The 19,417-nt window shown below is 47.5% G+C and overlaps 2 protein-coding genes across 3 annotated transcripts; both read right to left on the bottom strand.

Moving 5' to 3' along the window:
- Positions 1-290: 290 nt before the first annotated feature.
- MYF5 (myogenic factor 5) lies at positions 291-7,843 on the bottom strand. 2 transcript variants are annotated; one of them, NM_001286906.1, is given in 3 exon segments: positions 945-1,129; positions 1,422-1,497; positions 2,396-2,899. In NM_001286906.1, coding segments are annotated over 3 exon segments (765 nt in total).
- Positions 7,844-10,716: 2,873 nt separating this feature from the next.
- MYF6 (myogenic factor 6) lies at positions 10,717-12,404 on the bottom strand. Its single transcript, NM_001286931.1, is given in 3 exon segments — positions 10,717-10,835; positions 11,527-11,617; positions 11,886-12,404. Coding segments are annotated over 3 exon segments (729 nt in total).
- Between the last annotated feature and the right edge of the window lie 7,013 nt (positions 12,405-19,417).

Raw genomic sequence — 19,417 nt, 5'->3', positions numbered from 1 at the left:
AAGCCCTGGGGTTTTGATTTCAGTCCAGCAGGGTGGGGCTCTGGAGATGGGCACCAGCAAGTCTAACGCCAGCCTAGGTGACCCTATTAAAATGGGGTTGTGACCCACCTGGGGATCCGGGCCCACAGTTTGAATACCACTGCTCTAGATGACACATGCAATATGTAATAGCATAATTATCATGATGAATTCATAGAATTTGTAAGCATGTCCAAAAGCTATAAATCAAAAAAAGGTGGCTAGAGTTCTTAGTACTTGGAAATGGTTTTAAAGAACCACAAAAGAAATACTTCCAGCAGAACACGTTTTATTTATAGCAGGATTTTCAGAATACCATGTATTCCCAGCCTTTGACCATTTCAATTGCTTTTATTTTGAGGAACACCCCCACCCCAAATACTGACCTGCTTACAACAAAAAGCATCCCCTGGAAGGAAATAAAATATACAGCATTAGACAGCAGTGGTTTCTATGTATGGCATACATTTGTGTCCTATGGGGCGAATATTCTGAGCACTGTTTGCAAGTGAGCTCTTGCTTGCTTGGCTGTTCCAGGAGGAATGAAAGTGCCTCCTCCAAACAAGATCGTTAAGAAAAAATGATTATGAAGTAAGCATTGCAGGGAGTCACTTCTGACAGCCTTCTGTTCACAGCTTATGTATGTTGGCCAAAAAGTTAGCCTGGTAACAATATAATACAAGTGGTTTTTTTTTAAGTACTACAGTGTGTCACCAATGCTTTAGTCAAATACATCTCCTGGTAACGTGGCAATATCATTCACAAATATACAATTTCCAAAGCTCCTCCTGTATATACATATTTTGAAACTCCTGGATTCCACGTGCCTCATGGGCCGTTCTCCGGGAGGCCCGGCTGCTCCACGGTGGGAGTTTCCTCCTTCCCACGTAAGAACAGTGGCTGAGGCTGGTTCAGAGGCTCAGCGCTCATAATACGTGGTAAATGAGCCTGGAGTGAGAGGTCCGAGGGGTAGCCGGCTGGGAATCGAGGCTGGCGTTTGCCGAGAGGGAGGCGGTGTCCCGAAGAGGCAGAGCAGCTTGCTCGGAGGTGGAAGAGATGCGATCCACGATGCTGGATAAACAGTCCAAGCTGGACAGGGCGGTGCTTTTGTCTGGGGGACAGAGAAAGGCGGGGGATGGATCAATCCTTCCGTAGCCAGCAAATCTCAATTCGCTCACTAATTAGCCACTCTTTCAATTCCAACTCTTTTCCATAGTCCCACCCAGCCCCGGGGAGTCCAGGAGCCGACCCTTTGGGCGTCCACCCAGCCCCATCGTTTGCAAAAATCACCGGGAGGGTGAACACTCATGGCAGGTGTTGCCTTTCCATCTGCACCGGCGCCACGATGCCCGCGGTGGAACGGCGCTAACCAAACAGCTGGCGGGAGAGTTCTGCGTTCTTACCGCTGTGGATGTCCGGGCAGTAAACCGGATCAAACCCGCTGCCCCGCCGAGACCAGACGGGGCTGGTGCATTCAGCCTGAAACAGACAAGAAATGAGCGCCCCCACACCGTGCCCAGCCCGGCCAGCCCAGCAGCGGGGCCCTGCCACCCCGACACGCCTGGGCGCTTCCCCCTCCCCGCGCGTGGGCTCCCATTAGCTCCGTTTCCAGCGGCCCTTTGGGCCAGGGGCAGCGTGGCCAAAGGCGAACCCCTCCGCAATGTGCACCGCGTTAACCATGGCGAATGGATTGGTAGCAGGAGGGAGGCCGGGCGAGTCAGTCAGCGGACACTTTCCCAGAGCGAAAGCACATTGAAACCTGGCACTTAGGGCGCAAACTTGCTGGGAAGAGGGGAGGGGACGCACCAGCAGCTCCTCTGGGCCACGCTGGAGCTGGGTGGCTCCCCCTCTTGCCCTCGCTTTTGTCCCTGGAGACTGTAACATTGTTTGGGCTGGGGCGGGGGAGGGGAGCAGCAAAGGCTTCACTCCCTAGGCTCAGCTCTCCGTGCCCCAGGAGGGATTTCATTGGCTACAAAACACAAAGGAGAACAACGGTGCTGGGGCAATTTCTATAGTGGGGGGGGGGGCGGAGAGCTGCGGAACCCCACTGGAGACCCTGTATAGCATGGCCAGACCCGTGCTTCTGAAGGAGAATGACCATATTGGCCGACAGGGAGTGGGGAATGCAAACCGCGAGCTTGTGTTCTAGCTACCTGCATTCCCCCAAAGTGGCCTCCTTTGCACATATTAATCCCCCCAGCCCGGTAACGCAATACAAGGCCGTTTGCAAGCGCGCACACACACACACGGGGCCCTTTCCCTGAGCGCACCTTAGTGGTTCCGTGGGCTCAGCCCAAACTCTCCCCCTTCCACGCCGCCGCGCCCCGAATCCGAATTCGCAGAGTAACGGGACCTCACCCCGCTCCCCTTCTCTTACCGTCCCGTCGGAGCAGCTGGACGTTGGGCTGGTGGGTTCCGACGAGCAGCTCTGGCCCGGCAGGCTGTAGTAGTTTTCTACCTGCTCTCTCAGGAGCTCCTGCAGGCTTTCGATGTATCGGATGGCGTTCCTCAGGATCTCCACTTTGGGGAGCCGCTGGTTGGGGTTGGCCGTGGTGCACCTCTTCAGCGTGTCGAAAGCCTGGTTCACTTTCTTCAGCCGCCTCCTCTCGCGCATGGTGGCCGCCTTCCTTCGGTCCATGGTGGTGGACTTCCTCTTGCAGGCTTTGCAAGCCCACAGGAGGCAGTGGCCGGCTTGGTGGTGCCCCGTGGGGGCTCTGACATGCTCTTCTTCGTCGGAGCCCGGCCCCTCCGCTTTGTGGGCTCCAAAGGCAGCCAGCCCGGGCTCGAAATCATCCCCGAAGTCGCCTTCAGGGGAAGGGATGCAGGAGCTGTCATAGAAGAACTCGGATGGAGAAAACTGGCAACTGTCCATCACCTCCATCTTTGGGGGTTAGGGCTGGTCCGCAGGGAACCCGGCTCGGCCAGCCTCGCTGCAGTTTTCTTGGGCAATTTCCTCAGTAATTGGGTCGGCCCGACCAAGTGTCTTTTCTCTGTGGCACGGGGCTCTTTATATAGACATCTTGTTACGGGAGGCTGGTCCAGAGAGGCTAGTCTTTATTAGCATATCCCTCCACAACCCCTACTGAGGTTGTCTGGGCAAACCCCCTCCATTCCCCAGGAGACAACTTGCTAGGCACCGCTCTTTGGGACTGTCTGATGAGTTTATTACATTGGAACTTGCATACACTTTTTCGGGGTAGTGATTGTCACCACCACTCCAGCGGGAGAGATTCGCAATTTGGCGTGAAAAAAATAAAAATCGGGAGGAGAGAGACCCCCAAACGTGACATTTCCTGCGTATAAGCGTCTTCTAACAGGTTATGCAGTAAACAAGCTACAGCCTCACCTTAATCCCCCTTTTCCCAGGAACTGAATGGTGAACGGTTACTTTGAATCACTTGATTTTCTTACAAGCAGGGCTGCGGTTCGAACCAGACTGAATCACTTTGTTTGTATAGGTGTGATCGGATCCGTTTGCTTCGTTTTCCCGGGGGATGTTTTGCCCTTTGATTAGATTATTTATACAATGAAAAAAAAACACATAACGCTCACAAATTATTCCTGCGGAGCAATACCACTGTCAGGTAAGAATGAAGAGGGGGCACTTCGACTACATTTCAGGGTTTGGTGTTCGCTGATCCTGCCAGGAAAGTTACTCACAAAAGACAATTTGTAGTTGTTTTGCCTTAGAAAATCTCTTTTCCACTCCTTTGCTCTTTTTTTCCTGTGGCCTGATGGTGTTGGAGACACAGCAGTAGAGCAGTGCTTCGAAGTTGCTAATTTTCTGCTTTCAGACAAACTTGTACCGTTACAGATGCGTCCCAGCTGTCAGTGCCACAAACCCCTCCTGGAAGTGTAAAATTTCTACCCCCCCCTTCCCAATCCCTGAGTAACTTTACACAAGTTGGTGTCAAAAGCCTTCCAGAGTCCTCGCAGCAGATCATTGAAACTGTTAAAGAGGCCATTAAAGTGGTAATGAAGCCATTTAACAGGCATTTGCCAGCGCGTAGGAACCCTTTGGCCACATTCAGCTGGGTTTTATATGGTAGGAAAATGTGTTCTTTGGATTAAATAAAACCGTTTGCGAACGACTGGTCCGAAATTCCCAGTCTTGGCGAGTTATTCTCTGTATCCAGCAGAAGGATTTTTTGACTAACCGCCCTCAAGAAGCCGCAGACATAGGCTGTGAGTTTACCTCTTGGTCTAGTCGTTTTATTCAAGCCCCCTTTAAATAAACGAGACTGGCGAGGAATTCGGTGTGAAACAGGTTATTAAAGGACTGCCTTTGATGCAGGCTGTAACCCACAAACCCTTCTGAAAAGGAGACCTTCGGACTGGAGCAGGTAGCCTGAAAAGCCACGCGTCTCTTTGTACAGTATTCGCCGGACTCCCCGCCCCTCAGGGGAGACTCCCGTGGGAACCTGATCTATAATTGTTCGGTTCCCACAGGGGAACTTTACTGCTTTAAGGTGAACGCCCATTTTAAAATATATCAGAGGGAGACATAAAAAAGTTTAATAAATAAAACCCCTGCCCGGACCCCTTCAAACAGTCGGGATACCGTTATCCAAACATTGGAAAGGCTACATCTGTACGGTTCCAGGTTATTTAGGGCCATAAACCGGCAGCAAGCCCCCTTTGAAATGAATACGGTAAGAAAGCCAGCGCGCTGATAAGGGAATAAAGTTACAGAAAAGGAAAGCGCTGAGCTTCAGCTCTCTCTATTGAAGTCCAGGTTGCCATTCAGCCGTTCTCCGTGGTTTTGCAAGAAATCCTCAGCCAAATAAAGCGGTTGTGGTCAGCAGTAACTCGAAGACTGTCTTGGATTGTAGCGCACCGATCTGTTAATGTAGCAAGATCAGACTCACACGGCTACCTCTCTATTACTTAATTTAGCATGTTCACACTGACTATAATAGACCTGTTTACAGATTTATGCTTTGCTCACAAATACATTTTGCCTTTCAAGGGTTAGGTACACTGCTCTGGTCCCTCTTCAGTGGTTCCTCTCCAGGTATGTACAATATACCTTGCAGTCACAATACCAACCCCCTTTGGCGTGTCTTACAAAATATTGTCTGTGTGTCTTCGAATGGGTAGCTGCTTATTTGGAGTGTTTGAGGTTGTTTAGAAATGCCTTTCCCAAGAGTCTGAGAAGAACTCTAAAGTTTCCCTTCTTCCTGACTCTTTGGGAAAAAAACAGGCTGTCACTCAGGAAAATCTGTAATTAGCATCCCTTAGAGGAGCCAGCTTCCTTTTGTAAAGTGATCTCAAAACAAATTTGCAAACGTGCAGCAAAGCAGGCGAGGGGAACTAAAAGAAGCAGAACACCCTCCACCCCAAATACAAGGTTGGCTAATGAGGCTGCTGTAAGGGGGGGAAAGGGTGGTGAGTTTCTGATCTGGGGCTTGACATGCTGAGAATGAGATCCCAGCGAGCCCCAGACTTTCAAACTCTTGCTACAACAGAGAAAAATGTAGAGAGTTTTAAAACTAACAAGAAAGTTTCATAGGAGAAAACACCGCATTTCAGAGGTGTCCCTCGGCCGGTAGGAATCGCTCTGTTATAATTTTTTTACATATAGAATTTAAAACATATTTTTACTAGATTACGATTATGTGCCTCCACCATAAAAGAAGGATTCGGTTTTTTTTTCAAATAGCAAAATTATTGAACAGCAGATTTTATTTCGTGACTTTGCTCCCTTCTTCGGAAATGGCTGGTGTTTAACTTTTCTTCCAAAAACAGTCCAAAATAAGAGACCAAAGAAAGTGTTATCACACACTGTAAACAAGTCTCAGAGGAAAAACTTAAAAACCAACAAATAGTTTAGCAGCACCTTAAAGACTAACAAAACATGTAGATGCTATCATGAGCTTTCCTGGGTACAACCCACTTCTTCAGATGACTGGAGTATTAAAAGTCCAGTTCCAAAATAAAAAGGGGATGGAGGGAGAAGAAAAGGGGGAAAAAGTCTCAGAGGGGTAGTCTTGTGAGTCTGCAACTTTAAAAACGAGTAGTCCTGTGGCACCGAAGAGACAAACAAAAATAGAGAGAAACGTGAGCTTCCTTGGGTAAAACCCACGTCATACTGTACATTACATACAGAAAATGTGAGTGTAACAAGGATTCGGCCTCGATGCAGCAGTAGAGCTGGAACATGTAGGAATGAAATGTAAATCTCGGGGTATGAAAAATCACCGCATGCTGCCGCTATCTTTACAGATATGACCCAAAATTGAATCACTGGGGCGCATGTAATGAAGCCATTAAATGCCAATGAGTGAGAGGGGGAGAGAGAGAGTGGCGGGGATACTGATTTAGGAGCTCAAGTTCTCTTCTTAGCCTTGTAGGGGTTGGGCGCATTTTGTACTGTAAAAGCGCCGGATCTCACATCTAATTAACTGCGGAGGCAACTGAAGGCAAGAGGCAGTTACTGGAGCACCCACTTTCAGCAAAACTCCCATCGAGCTGGCTTGAGTAAAGGGGCCAGAGCTACAAATATTTAACAGCTGAGACTAAACTTACCGGGCAGCCTTTATTCCAAAGGCACATGCCCAGACTCAGCCAACAAAGCCCAGAGGAAACGAGTTCTCTAGAAGTCCCCACTGGAATCAGAGGGAGCTTTGCCTGGGTGCAGCCTGCAGGGCTGAGGCCAGTGGCTGTCGGCACCGCTTTGCAGCATTCGGTGTGTGACGGGCTAGCTCAGATCCCTTGGGGGAGGGGGCAACGCTGAACATTTTAGCTCCTAGCTCAGTACTAGCCGGGCCACCCTTCCCCCCGCCCCCAGCGCTCCGCCTTCAGCTCTAACGAGCAGCCAAAATCGCTTTGCCACTTGGACCTGTATTCAGGGGGCGCCACCAACGTGCTAAACGTTTGGCTCCCTCCAGCTCTGGGAACTGGGCGCACCTAAGTAAACACATTAGTACCTGCCAGAGCTGCGGGAAGGGTTTGCACAGAAGCCAGCTGAAGAAGACATTGGCCTCTGCTTGCCTTCTGGGACTCCCAAGGGAGATCAAAGGGACGAGGGTGGTTAGCAGCCTTGAGAATGGGGGAAGTTGCTAGTCCCTGCTGCTACAGAAGGGGATACCCAAGTGAGCACATGGCTGAGTTATTCAAGCCCTCCCGCACACCCCTCTCTTCTCCCAGCGAAAACAGCCGCGCTTGCCTTAAAAGGGCAAAGCTCTGGCAAATCGCTAGCCTGGGTCCCCACAGCCACAACAAACCGGCCCTGTCAAGGGCTCCTTACCGAGACCTCGGACTTTGCCCTTTGGCTATAGCTGCATCGCGCCCCTGTGCCATGGTCTTCTTGGATTTCAGCCACAGCTCTGCATCCGATCCCCCTTCTGCTACGGGCCCTGCAGTTGGTGAAAGCTTTACCGAAGAAGAAGCAGGGCCGCTGATCTAAATATACTGGATTGGAATCTGTAACCCTTTTCGCATAAGAAGAGAACATTGCATTTGTACTGTAGTATTTAGTGGGGAGTCAAACCCCGTCTCCCCTACCTTCATCTCTTCCCACCACCTCTGTGGCCGCAATCCAGCTGTTCCACCAGGGCATTCTAGTGGCCAAGGACATCTCAGCGACTCTATAGTGCCTCAGCGAAATGACCTGACCTGGCTGTTCCCTTCCATACAGTACATTACAGCGCCACTTGGATCCGGGACATAAATGGCCCCCTCCCCACCCCACTGTCCGATTCCATACAAACAACTACACAGGCTCTGAGTTAAGCAACACAAGTGAAGCCGCAGGAGCCAGGGCTTATGAGAGACATTCGGGGAGTCATGTTCCACATTTCATAAAACGCAGGCCGAAAATCATTTTCATTAGTTTAAACCTGATCACTTTGTGCCCAACACTCCCCCCCCCCCTTTTTGGAAAGAGGCTAGATTAAATCCCAACCTGCTTATCTTCCCCGAGTTATTACCTCTTGATTGTGGGCTTCCAGGGCCTGTTTGCTTTGGCTTTAGACGTAGGTAAAGATTATCGTTATTAATATCAAACAAAAACACTCTAATTGCAAACACACCGAGGACTTTCATGGGGAAGCCTGGCATGTCAGCTCCAGCCAGGGAGGTCACAGGGAGTCTCTTTTGGGGAAATATTTTCTTTATTTAATGAAAAACCTTCTTTACTCAAACTGACTCCAAACAATCTCTCGTGTTACCCCGCGGCGGAATCGACGCGGATTTCGGGGGTCCACTCACAGCCGGACAATATGAGTTTTGATGTTAATATTAGGCTCAATGGCTAGTCAGAGGAAGAAAGGGCATTTTCCTGAGAGGCTCGTGGTATTCCGGAGAGTGACCACGCTGCTCCTAGAGTCCACCCTCCCTGCTCAGGACAAATAAAGCCAGAGTCCTGCTTGAGTGGTACCAAATTGGGCCCCTCCTCTGACTTGTTTAGGCATCAAACTAGGTTGTGAAGAACACGACTAGCTTCTAGCGTGGGTTAAAAAGCTTCTTTGTATATTTCAAGCTAAAGCCTTAAATGAAAGCCAGGGCAACAGCCACCTTCTCTTAGCAAAAGCAATCGTTTTTTTGTGTGTGTACAAACCCATATTCTTTTGCCGAGTAGATTCCCCAAGGTCCTGGCTTGTTATTTCTATACAACAGTGAATGTATTTGAAACACGCGGGGAGGAGGAGGGAGGAAATAGAATGACACCCTAACAGGTATTTTCTCCCTTCTTTTTCTGTTATACAAATCTGGGTTTCTGTTATTCCTCTCCAGCTCATCTGACGAAGTGGGGTTTGCCCATGAAAGCTCATGAATCGATCTATCTAATCTATCTATCTATCTGTTAGTCTGTAACTTTAAAAGCAAGTAGTCCTGTGGCATCTTAGATACTAACAGGGCTGCCCCTCTGAGACTTTTTAACCTTGTTTCTAGGTCTCACTGCTTGGGGGGGACACACACACACACACACACACACACACACACACACACACACACACACACACACACACACACACACACACTCTCTCTCTCTCTCTCTCTCTCTCTCTCTCTCTCTCTCTCTCTCTCTCTCTCTGCATTCGACAACGGGACCCTCTCTCGTTTAAGCGGCAGACTCACACCATCAAACCAACAACCGCCCAACCAAATACCAGCGCGGTGGGCACTGTTATCCCAAGCGACTCAGCTGGCCTGGGAAGGAAGGTGGAGCCAGTAGGTCTGGAAGGGCGAGTTTCTGTCAGATCCTTCCAGGAGCATGGGAGCGACACTGTATTTTGAAAAGACTCAGGTGCCAAAGGGGCCTTTGCTGGACTCTGGGGCGTCCCCCCTTGGTAGCTACCCCGAAGCGGTGGAGAGCTGGGGGAGGGGGACCGAAGCGGTTTAGGAATTTCAAGGTGGTCGCCTCTTCCCGAGATTACAAACGAATCAGTTCCAAGCCGGAACGTCCTTGCTGGGATCAGCTCCCGCTTCCCCACCCCCGGCTGTAGGGTTTGTCCCCCCACAGCACTGACGGGGAAGGCTCCTCGTGTTGTTTTTCCTCCTAGGCCTCACTTGCAGCCACTTAACGCTGTCCGCCCCTGGGGCCCCCACGCTCCCCCTGCAGGAGAGGAGCCCCGGCTCTGTCGGAATCCCCTTTCTTCCAGAGAAGTCTCTGCTCTCTACACCCCCGGGAGGGGGCTCGCCAGAGCCCTTTGCTGTCCATTAGCCAGCCAGCCAGGTCCATCCGTTCTGCTGCGAACTGGGGCTGGGTGCAAGCCCCGCAGAGAAAATCGGAGAAGAATTCCGGAGCCGGTTACTGAAGCACAGGGGCTCGCAAGGGAGCCTGGCTGGACGGTCTCTAACGCTGAAGATGGCACGGGAGTGGAAGCGCTTTCCCCAGCGCTGCCCTGAACTGGTCGGTAGACCCATTGCCTTTTCCACCGAGGGAGGCCCTGGCCTGAGTAAACACGGGCTGTCTGCGAGCCTACACCCAGCCGTCACAGAGCTCAGCTGGGGAAGGCGGCTTGTGCAAAGCTAGAGGGAAAACGTGAAGGCCCTCTGCGGCGGTGAGCGGATGCGAAACTCTTCAGCCAGGTCAAGAGACGCTGCCCTGAATGGGCCTATTTGCAACGAAACACCTTTTATTTGGATTGACCGAAGGGAGTCCGGATCTTGCTGAAGTCAGTGGCAAAATGTCATTCTCGTGGGAGCAGGATCGGGCCCATCATTTAAAGTACCAAAGGGCTGGGAGCTTTGTAACCGAAAGAACTTTATTTTACATACCTAAGAAATCTGGTCGTTCTTATATACAGTATCACATTCCACAATTTAAATATATATATATAGGGATCAGGGTTACATAAAAAGTGCTAAAATTATGTACAAAAACAAAAACTAAGAACTCTTTAAATAATACTAAGGACTCCAAACAACAGCTTCACTCAGACAGGAATGAACTTTTGGTTGAGTATTATACAAAGAGGATCACCAGAAAACAAGTCAATATATTAAATAAAAAAGGAGTGGTCTATACAACATAAGAAAGAAAAACAAGAACGAAGGAAGTGGGCTGTACACTTATCTGAGGTACATTTCTTTTTAAGAACATACAATTTTATCTCCCTCTCAACAGTGTCTTTAGCCAGGCTCCCTCTCCGGGACTGCTAGAATATTAAGTTACTTCATTATTTCGCTTAGAAAGAGTGGGGGGAAGACCCTTGTTATCTGCATTCAAATACTACCAGGCCAAGTGCATAGCTACTTCTCTACCACTTCCTCCACGCTGGGAATTTTGGGATCTTCTGAAGAAATACTGTCCACTATCGAAGAAAGACAACGAAGGCTGCTAGAGGCTGAAGAGTCAACGATGGAGGCTCCTGGTTAGTGTAACAACAAGAAAAAGATAAATAGAGTGTTTGGTTTATTTTTTTAAACCAGGGATCCATAGACAGAAGGCAATGACAGAAAGGAACAGCGCCTCAAAGAAAAAGAGGATCTAACAAGAATTTATATTAAAAAGACTCGAAGGAAAAGGAATCAAGACTATATCTATATCTATATCTATACAACGTTATCTGGCATAGATATAGATATATAGATATACCAAAGAGCATTTTATATATATATATATATATATATATATATATATATATATATATATATATATATATATATATATATATACACACACACTATAAATATATAGTAACACTATACATATAGTAATTGTCTTGATTCCTATACGATAGATAGATAGATAGATAGATAGATCTGTATATCTCTATATAGATATAACTAGCTAGTTATAGAACTTGATAGATGGGGGGGATCTAGTCTCTTAGTGAAAGCACAACTTACTGTGCTGGGAACAAGTTACACTTAATATGTTGTACACTGCGCTCTTTCTCAGACCTATAGGAGAGAGCGGAGTGTACAATATCTTAACAGTGTAACTTTTTCCCAGCACTGTAAGTTGTGCTTTCACTATAGATCCTTTTTCTTTCTGCCCCTCTCTTCCTCAGCCCCGCGCCTACAAGTTAGGGTCTGGCCAGTGCCCCGGGAGTTTACCTTCTTTGGCGTTGATTGCTAGCACTCTGGAATGATCGGAAACGTTTTGCCAGTCGGAGCTGCAGGTGCTCAGGAAATCGGAGGTTGGGATCTGAAGCAAACAGGCAGAGGGAGAGAGAAAGAACAGGTATTAGCAAGGAGGCTCGCAGCTCCTCGGGCCAGCCTGCCGGCCGGCTGGACTTCTCAGCCACTTCTACTTCCCTGGCGAAGCCTGCTCAGTGCTTATGGGTGTGCCCGGAGCGCGGCTCCGCAGCCTCTCCCAGGGAACGGGAAGAGCGAGCGGAGGGGAACGGCGGCCGGCGGGCTCGCAGCTGACTGTCAGGGGGCAGGCGGGGACGGAGTGCAAGCGCTCTGCTTACATTTCCCTGCTTGGGGCTGAAGCTAAAGGGGTCTCCCCCGAGCTCCTGCATTTTCTCCTGCTGATCCAGCCTGTGCAGGAGATCCTGCAGCTTCTCGATGTAGCTGATGGCGCTCCGCAGGATCTCCACCTTGGGCAGCCGCTGGTTGGGGTTGGCCACAGTCCTCCGTTTGAGAGCCTCGAAGGCTTCGTTGATCTTCTTCAGCCGCCTCCTCTCCCGCAGGGTGGCTGCTTTCCTCCTGTCGGTGGGGGCCGATTTCCTCTTGCAGGTCTTGCAAGCCCAGATCAAACACTGGCCGGGGCAATGAGGGGGTTGTAGGCCAGGGGGGGCCAGCACATGCTCCTCTCCGCTGCTGTCACTCCCCGCCTCTGGGGGTATTTGGTCCTGACAGGGGGACAAGGTGCCGTCGCTGCCTGGGTACAAAGGGGAGCCCTCGGCCATCTCCAGCTGCTGCAGGGCTCCATTTTCGCCGTCCAAGTAGAAGAAATAGGAGCCAGTTTCAAAAAGGTCCATCATCATGCTCTCCCCTTGGCCTCTCTGCCGGCCGGAGTTGGGTGACAGGCTCAAAAAAACCCGGAGGAGCAACCCAGCTGGAATTTAATTAGAGCAGTGACATAAGTCCCCCTGCTTTATATATAGTAGCGGCTGAAACTTTATCCAACTTTTAGCTGTCGCGGTGCATCACCCTCCGGATCCGATTCCAACCAGTATCCTGGGCTCCCTCTGGGGAACATCTCCTGTTTGGGGGGGGGGGGGGGGAGGGAGACCACAACCACAGCTTGCGGGATGAAGTGGGAGAGCCAAGGTGCATTGGGGGATAGTCCCAGAGGGCAGCGGCCACCCCCCTCGGTGGGAATCGGCCTGCTTCCCATAGGTGGTGGGTGTGTTGATTTTAGGGCGACCAGCGGCGCTTAAAACTGAAACCTCTTCTCCCTCCCCCTCCTCTCGGGCTAAATATAGGTGTCTAGTGAGAGAGGTTCCAAAGGCAGGGACCTCTCTCCAAATAGACCTGGGAATATTGTCAGAAGCGTCCAGGCTATTTTTTTCCTCTCCGAAACATGCCATTCCTGTGACCCAAACCAGGAGTGCCAGCCCAAGGTTAGAAGTGGTACAGCCTCTTCTGCCACATACCCTTGCAGGAAAGCTGCCCAGGGTCAGCTCAGCTTTGACGATCTCTCTTCCATGGATAATTTTTCATTGGTGATACAGTTACTAAGTTAAGCATTGTCCTTACAGACATTGTACCTTTCAGTATCTGGGGATCACAGTTATGGAGCTTAGGGCAAACTGGGGCTCTCTGTGTCCTGAAAGGTGACACACCCCACTGTCCTGGAGAAGAGATGCATGATCAGGAAGCATAATCTTTCCCTCTATCTGTCACTCATCCCACTGCGCCTCCAGCCCACCAGATGCAAACTCAGGCATGTTTCCCTCCTTGTTTGAATACAGTGTGCAGATATTGACAAAAACAAATGTAAATATAAAGAACTAAGCCCATGAAATACTATTCCCTCTATCCATGGATCTTTTGTGAAGGGAACCATGGAACTGATCCCTAGTAATGGATCCTTCAAAAAAGAACTAGATAAATTCATGGAGGACAGATCCATCAATGGCTATTGGCCAGGATGGGCAGGCACCATGTCCCTAGCCTTTGTTTTCCAGAAGCTAGGAATGGGCAATGGGATGGATCAGTTGATGATTCTCCATTCTGTTTATTCCCTCGGGGTACCTGGCATTGGCCACTGTTGGAAGACAGGCTACTGGGTGAGATAAACCTTTGGTCTGACCCAGTATGGCCGTTCTTATGATACTGCCATTGACATAAGGGGCCCAGGAATCAACGGAACTTTGATTCTGATTGAGTAAATGCAGCAGGATCAGCCCACATATCCCTCTTCATAAGTCATAGCAATGGCTCATTTTAAATGAATCCAGAAAGATTCACCATGTGCATTGAAACTTCTAGTTCCAATGCCAAAAGTACAGTGTTTAGAATATAAGCTGGTTAGGCCAGGGACTCTCTCCCGTGGTCCAAACAGCCCCATGATTAGCACAAAGGAGTCCCCAATCTCTGTTGTGTCTGTTATCTACAACTGTAATATAAGTAAGAAATAATAACATTGAGGAGGGGTGGGGGAAGAGAATTTCAAAGCAGATGTAATTACATTTTGATTTCAGACCAATGGAACTAACTCTAAGGTTGTTTGAATTAGCAATGGAAGGCTATATTTAATAAATAGTACATACATTAAATATGCTGTAAATATATGTCTATTTTTTCCTATTTTTCTTGTTTCCTTCCTACATCAGAATAGGTGCTAGGGGTTGGCACTGCAGAGCAGAGGGGGAAAAACATGGATGTTTCCCAAATTAAAATGCCCTGGAAAAAATCCAAACATACTGTGGTGCAAAAGAAAGAAGAGAAAAAAATTGCTATTCAATAGAACATGTAGGTGGGAAGTTGGCTTTCAATTGTATTGAACATGCTAATGTGTCCAACAATATTTCATTCTACTGACAGCAAACTAGTGAATAACATGTTAATAGCTTGAACTATGTTGTCCCAACTCCCTCTCTCTTCACATCTAACATCTATATATGATAAATGTTACAAGAGTGCTCCTGAAGATGGCTGTACTCAGGGTGTTATATACATTGACTGAGTTGGACAGATTGCCATTTACTGCACATAACAATAGGTAACATTGTCTATAAGCACACCAAAAAGCACACCCATGAGTACAACTGTAGCAGGACTGGACAAGAGTCTGTCAGTGAGCCGTTTCCGGCCCACTTAGTCCTTTTTTTTGGCCCATGGCAGCTCCTGGCCCCACCCCCTAATACGGTGCCTGGAACACCCTTTCAACTCCTGCTATATTTAAAGGGCTCGCCCCTTCCCGGCAAGTGCCAAACAATGCAGTAGTGGTAGGCTGGGAGCTGTGAGTCCTTTCAGCTGTGAACCCTTTCTAATAGCAGGAGTTGAAAGGGCTCACAATTCCTGGACCCACCACTAACGTGTTTCCTAAGAGCTGCAGGGAAGGTGCAAGCCCTTTCAATTTAAAAGCCCCACCTTTCCGCCGGACACTCTAATCCTTTTGCCCAAGGTCCCGCCCCTTCTGGGGCAGCCCGCGACCACTTCACAAATTATTGTCCACCCCTGAGCTATACAGAACTCAGTGTGGCAGATACAAGGCTGGGCAAGTAATATCTTTTATTGGACTGGCAGGTTTTTCCAATAACATACCAGAGATATATTCATATTTTCATCCTCTGGGCAGGTTTAATCTACCTGATAAATTCCTATTGTAACTTCTACAACAACCACCCATCCACTAAACTTTCTCTAGAATACTCCCATACCAGAATCCTGGACACAATAATCAGCTTCAACAATGGAACCCTACAGACATATATAAGAAATCCACCTTCATTGATCCAGGAACCGCCCCAAATGCAGCAAGAAATCTGTGATCTGCAGCCTGGCACACAGATATCACAGAATATAATTAGAGGAATATTGTGTGGGTCGATTTATTTTTAGATCCAAGGGAAACCAGGACAGTCCAGGGAGACATAATCACTTTCTTATTTCTTGCAAGCTTTAAGCAGTTAATATAGTTGTTTAAGTTTTACAAGCCTTAAAAACAATTACTAAACAATTTAAACCTGAAATACTGTAAATTGTAAAGCAATTATTACAGTGCAAAGCAATGCAAAACCAATTAATAGAAGATCTACTATAATACAATAATTAAGCCTAGATCACATATACTTCACCTGTATGCCACCTACAGTACCATGCGGGAAGTCATGATTCCTTCGATTCCCACTGGTTAGAATGCCATGCACTGCCGTAGCTGGTGTGAAGGGTCTATTACTTCTAGTTACAATGAGCAGAACCTGTGGGTCAACCCTGCTCCCTCTCTCCCATTGATTCTTCTTACTAAGCAAGACTTGATCCCTCTAATAATATTTACCAATTGATTACATATTGTGTAAGATGCCTAAAATGCCCAATGCCCCTATTTGGGATACGTCCTGCTACTCAGAATGTTGCAAAAACTATGTACGTAGTTAACAGTTTTATGGCTGCATCTGTAATTTTTGCTTATCAGAAACAGAAGTACCAGTACAAGATTGATTGCCATATTTCTTGACTCGGTCTCACGTACTATGCTTAATCTGCATTGTTATGCAAAACATTCTGCCTCAGACTTGACATAGGCCTGAGTTGTCCTTTTTAGAGATCCGCACTGTGATCAAGGCAGACTTCACCATTTCTTGTTGAGGCAGGGCCGTCCAGACTCCCCTAAGAGAGGAGAAAGTCCAGGATATACACCTTGACCCTTAAAACTACTTTCACCAAAGAAGGACATTCTAGCAGAGATGTAGATTGCACCTTGAAATGGGCCACCCATGTCCCCTGAGATCACCTGCTTCAATACAGAAAATAAAACTTCCTCTTATTGCATATCACCAGTTGTCACTTGTCACCCCACTCTGGGACCATATGGGATATCAGCAAACAACTAACATTCATATTCCATGGGAACCCCAACCCAAACTAAATCTTTCTTGAATCCCCTCTTTGGGCCATGAAACAACTCCCAGCCTCTCCAAGCACATCACTGGAAGCAAGTTTCCCATAGACCAGGACACACCAACTCAAAGAGGCACTAGACTCTGCCAGAACAATGGATGCAAAACCTGCAGATGTATCTCCACTGCTACAATAATCAACCCCCCTCCCAAGATCCATGGATCTACACTTACCTACCACAACCTATGGCATACCTCGTTCAGTGCCCTAAATGCCCCAATAACAATTATGTGTAGGTGAAACCAATCACTGCACTCTTGAATGAACTCACACAGGACAATGACAAAAGGCAACTCCTCCCTCCCCCCCGCTCTCATCATGTGTGGGTGAACACCTTTCACAAAGCACTCATTCTGTGTCTCACCTATCAGTCCTCATCCTCAAAGGCAACCCATACAACACTTTCAGAAGATGAACCTGGCAACTTAAATTCGTAACTTTCCTAGTTGCTAAAAACCATGGACAGAACACAAGTGCTGGATTCATGTCTTATTACAATAATCTGTAACCTACTAACCCTTTTTTTGTCCTATGATTGTAGAGATGTTAATGGGGCTTGAATGGACCCTTATTAATATGTGTTAACCACTTATGCTAAAGAATCTGCTTCACCTCGCCATCTTGCAGTACATTTCCCAGACCTGAAGAAAAACTCCATGGCTACGTCTACACTGGCCCCTTTTCCGGAAGGGGCATGTAAATTTCACTAGTCGTCGTAGGGAAATCCGCGGGGGATTTAAATATCCCCTGCGGCATTTAAATAAAAATGTCCGCCGCTTTTTTCCGGCTTTTAAAAAAGCCGGAAAAGAGCGTCTAGACTGGCCCCGATCCTCCGGAAAAAGTGCCCTTTTCCGGAGGCTCTTATTCTTACTTCAAATGTGCAGCCCCATGTGTCTTGAAAGCTTGTCTCTCTTACCAACAGAAGTTGGTCCAATAAAAGATATTACCTCACCCTCCTGGGACTGACATGGCTGCAACTATACCACATACATCAGTGGGCTCAACCAGTGAAAACTAATATATTTTGGACACTTCAGTGATATAAAATAAATTCCCATATACCATACTATTGTCTTTTTAAGGTCTGATATCTCCGGATCTTCTTGTCCTTACACACATAAATTCCATAGCTTGCAGTCCAACTGATTCGGCTCACACAAAGCTCGCTTACCTACACAAATATTATTATTTACATGTAGCTATTTGTTTGAACGGGAAAATCCTACTTTTGTGCATAGATTGTATTATTTGCACATGCATAGGGTCATCTATGCAAAAATGCATGCATGGGCAACACATGCAGGCTCTGATTCTGTAACTTACACCTCCAAGGAGCCCAGCTGAGATCAACTGGCTCCAATGAACTACAGAAGTTTGCCCATACAGAAGGCAATATGGGAGTTGGGCCTTACATAATAATTAATGAAGGTATGTGTTACCTGTATGTGTTTTTGACCAAATATGTGTTATCATTTGGTTAGTGACAAGTATAGTTATTATTTTAAGTCATGTCTTCACTCCGTGAATCGATCTTCTAGAGATCAATTTAGTGGGTCTAGTAAAGACTTAGTGGCTGGTACTCCCGCTCTTGTGAGGAGTAAGAGAAGCCAACGAGAGCATTTGCTCCTGTCTGCCTCCCACTGTGGGGGCAGCAGGGAAACTCAAATAAGAACATAAGAATGGCCATACTGGGTCAGACTAAAGATCCATCTAGCTCAGTATCCTGTCTTCCGACAATGGCCAATGCTAGGTGCCCCCAAAGGGAATGAACAGAACATGTAATCATCAAGCAATACCACCCCACCACCCATTCCCATCCTCTGACAAACAGAGGTTAGAGACACCTTTCCTATCCATCCTGGCTAACTGGACCTATCCTCCATGAATGTATCTACTCTTTTTGGAACCCTGTTAAAGTCCTGGCCTTCACAATATCTGCTAGCAAGGAGTGCCACAGATTGACTGTGTGTTAGGTGAAGAAAAACTTCCTTTTTTTTTGTTTTGAATCGGGTACACTGGTTTCAGTTCCATAGTAACATAGCTGGAGTTGTGTACTGTGATTCAACTTTCCTCCTTAGTGTAGACCTGGCCTCAGAGAACTGAAATTACATGAGAGCAATAATCCCTCTAACTTAGACTGGCAAATGTATAGGCCGTGGCATAGTTTTCATGATAGTCTAGGATGTGGGAGTGGAAAGTGTGTGTTCAATGGCAGCAGTCAGAAAATGGAATGTTCCTTTTTTCTGAATTATTTTGGGGATCAATTTAAAAAACTGTCTTTGTCAAGGTCTTTGCTGAATGGCTGTTTCTAATTATTTTTGTTTTCCTTTGATTTGATATGGAGTTTGGTGTTCAGATCAATTACATGCTTGATAGTTGTCTAGAGGTGCAACTTTGCTAACTAAACAGGCATCTCTAGTTCGGGATAGGAAGGGAGGATTTTATTACAGCTCGCATGTTGGGTGGTTATGACACATAGTTCTAAATGGCAGATGCTTTAATGCCTGTGTCAAGGGCTACAGTGACAAATAGCCACCACTGCACAAACACGTTTATTCTACTCCAAGACATTTTATTGGGGGGAAACTGCCCAATCAGAAACAGAATGCTCACTGCACTGTTACTGAGTGGAACAGGCACCGTTGGCTGGGCAAGCCACATACAACATTCTATGTGGTAAGTGATATGATGGTAACTAGAACTATTTTTTCCTCCTTGGAAGCTTGGCGTTTAAAAGAAATGTAGCCTGTATACAGGACATTTTGCATACTACACTCTTAAAATCATGTATTTCTCCACCAGCTTAGATGGGAACTTTTTGGGAGCAAGGCCCGTATTTTCATTGTGTGTCTGAGCAGTGCTATTAGCACAATGAAGCCCTGAACCTTGAGTGGTGTCTCTCAGTACAACCATAGTGCTGATAACTGTG

Source organism: Pelodiscus sinensis, chromosome 1 (assembly GCF_049634645.1).
Source record: "Pelodiscus sinensis isolate JC-2024 chromosome 1, ASM4963464v1, whole genome shotgun sequence".
Lineage (NCBI taxonomy): Eukaryota > Metazoa > Chordata > Testudines > Trionychidae > Pelodiscus > Pelodiscus sinensis.
The sequence above is the reverse complement of the archived record's forward strand: the minus strand, read 5'-3'. Positions and strand labels throughout refer to the sequence as shown.

Excerpts from the sequence above, each read along its gene's own strand:
- MYF5 (XM_006118481.4), bottom strand. The coding sequence starts at position 2,899 with ATGGAGGTGATGGACAGTTGCCAGTTTTCTCCATCCGAGTTCTTCTAT. Across the intron at positions 1,130-2,395 it reads CCAGCTGCTCCGACGGGACG|ACAAAAGCACCGCCCTGTCC; the intron begins GTAAGAGAAGGG and ends TCTGTCCCCCAG.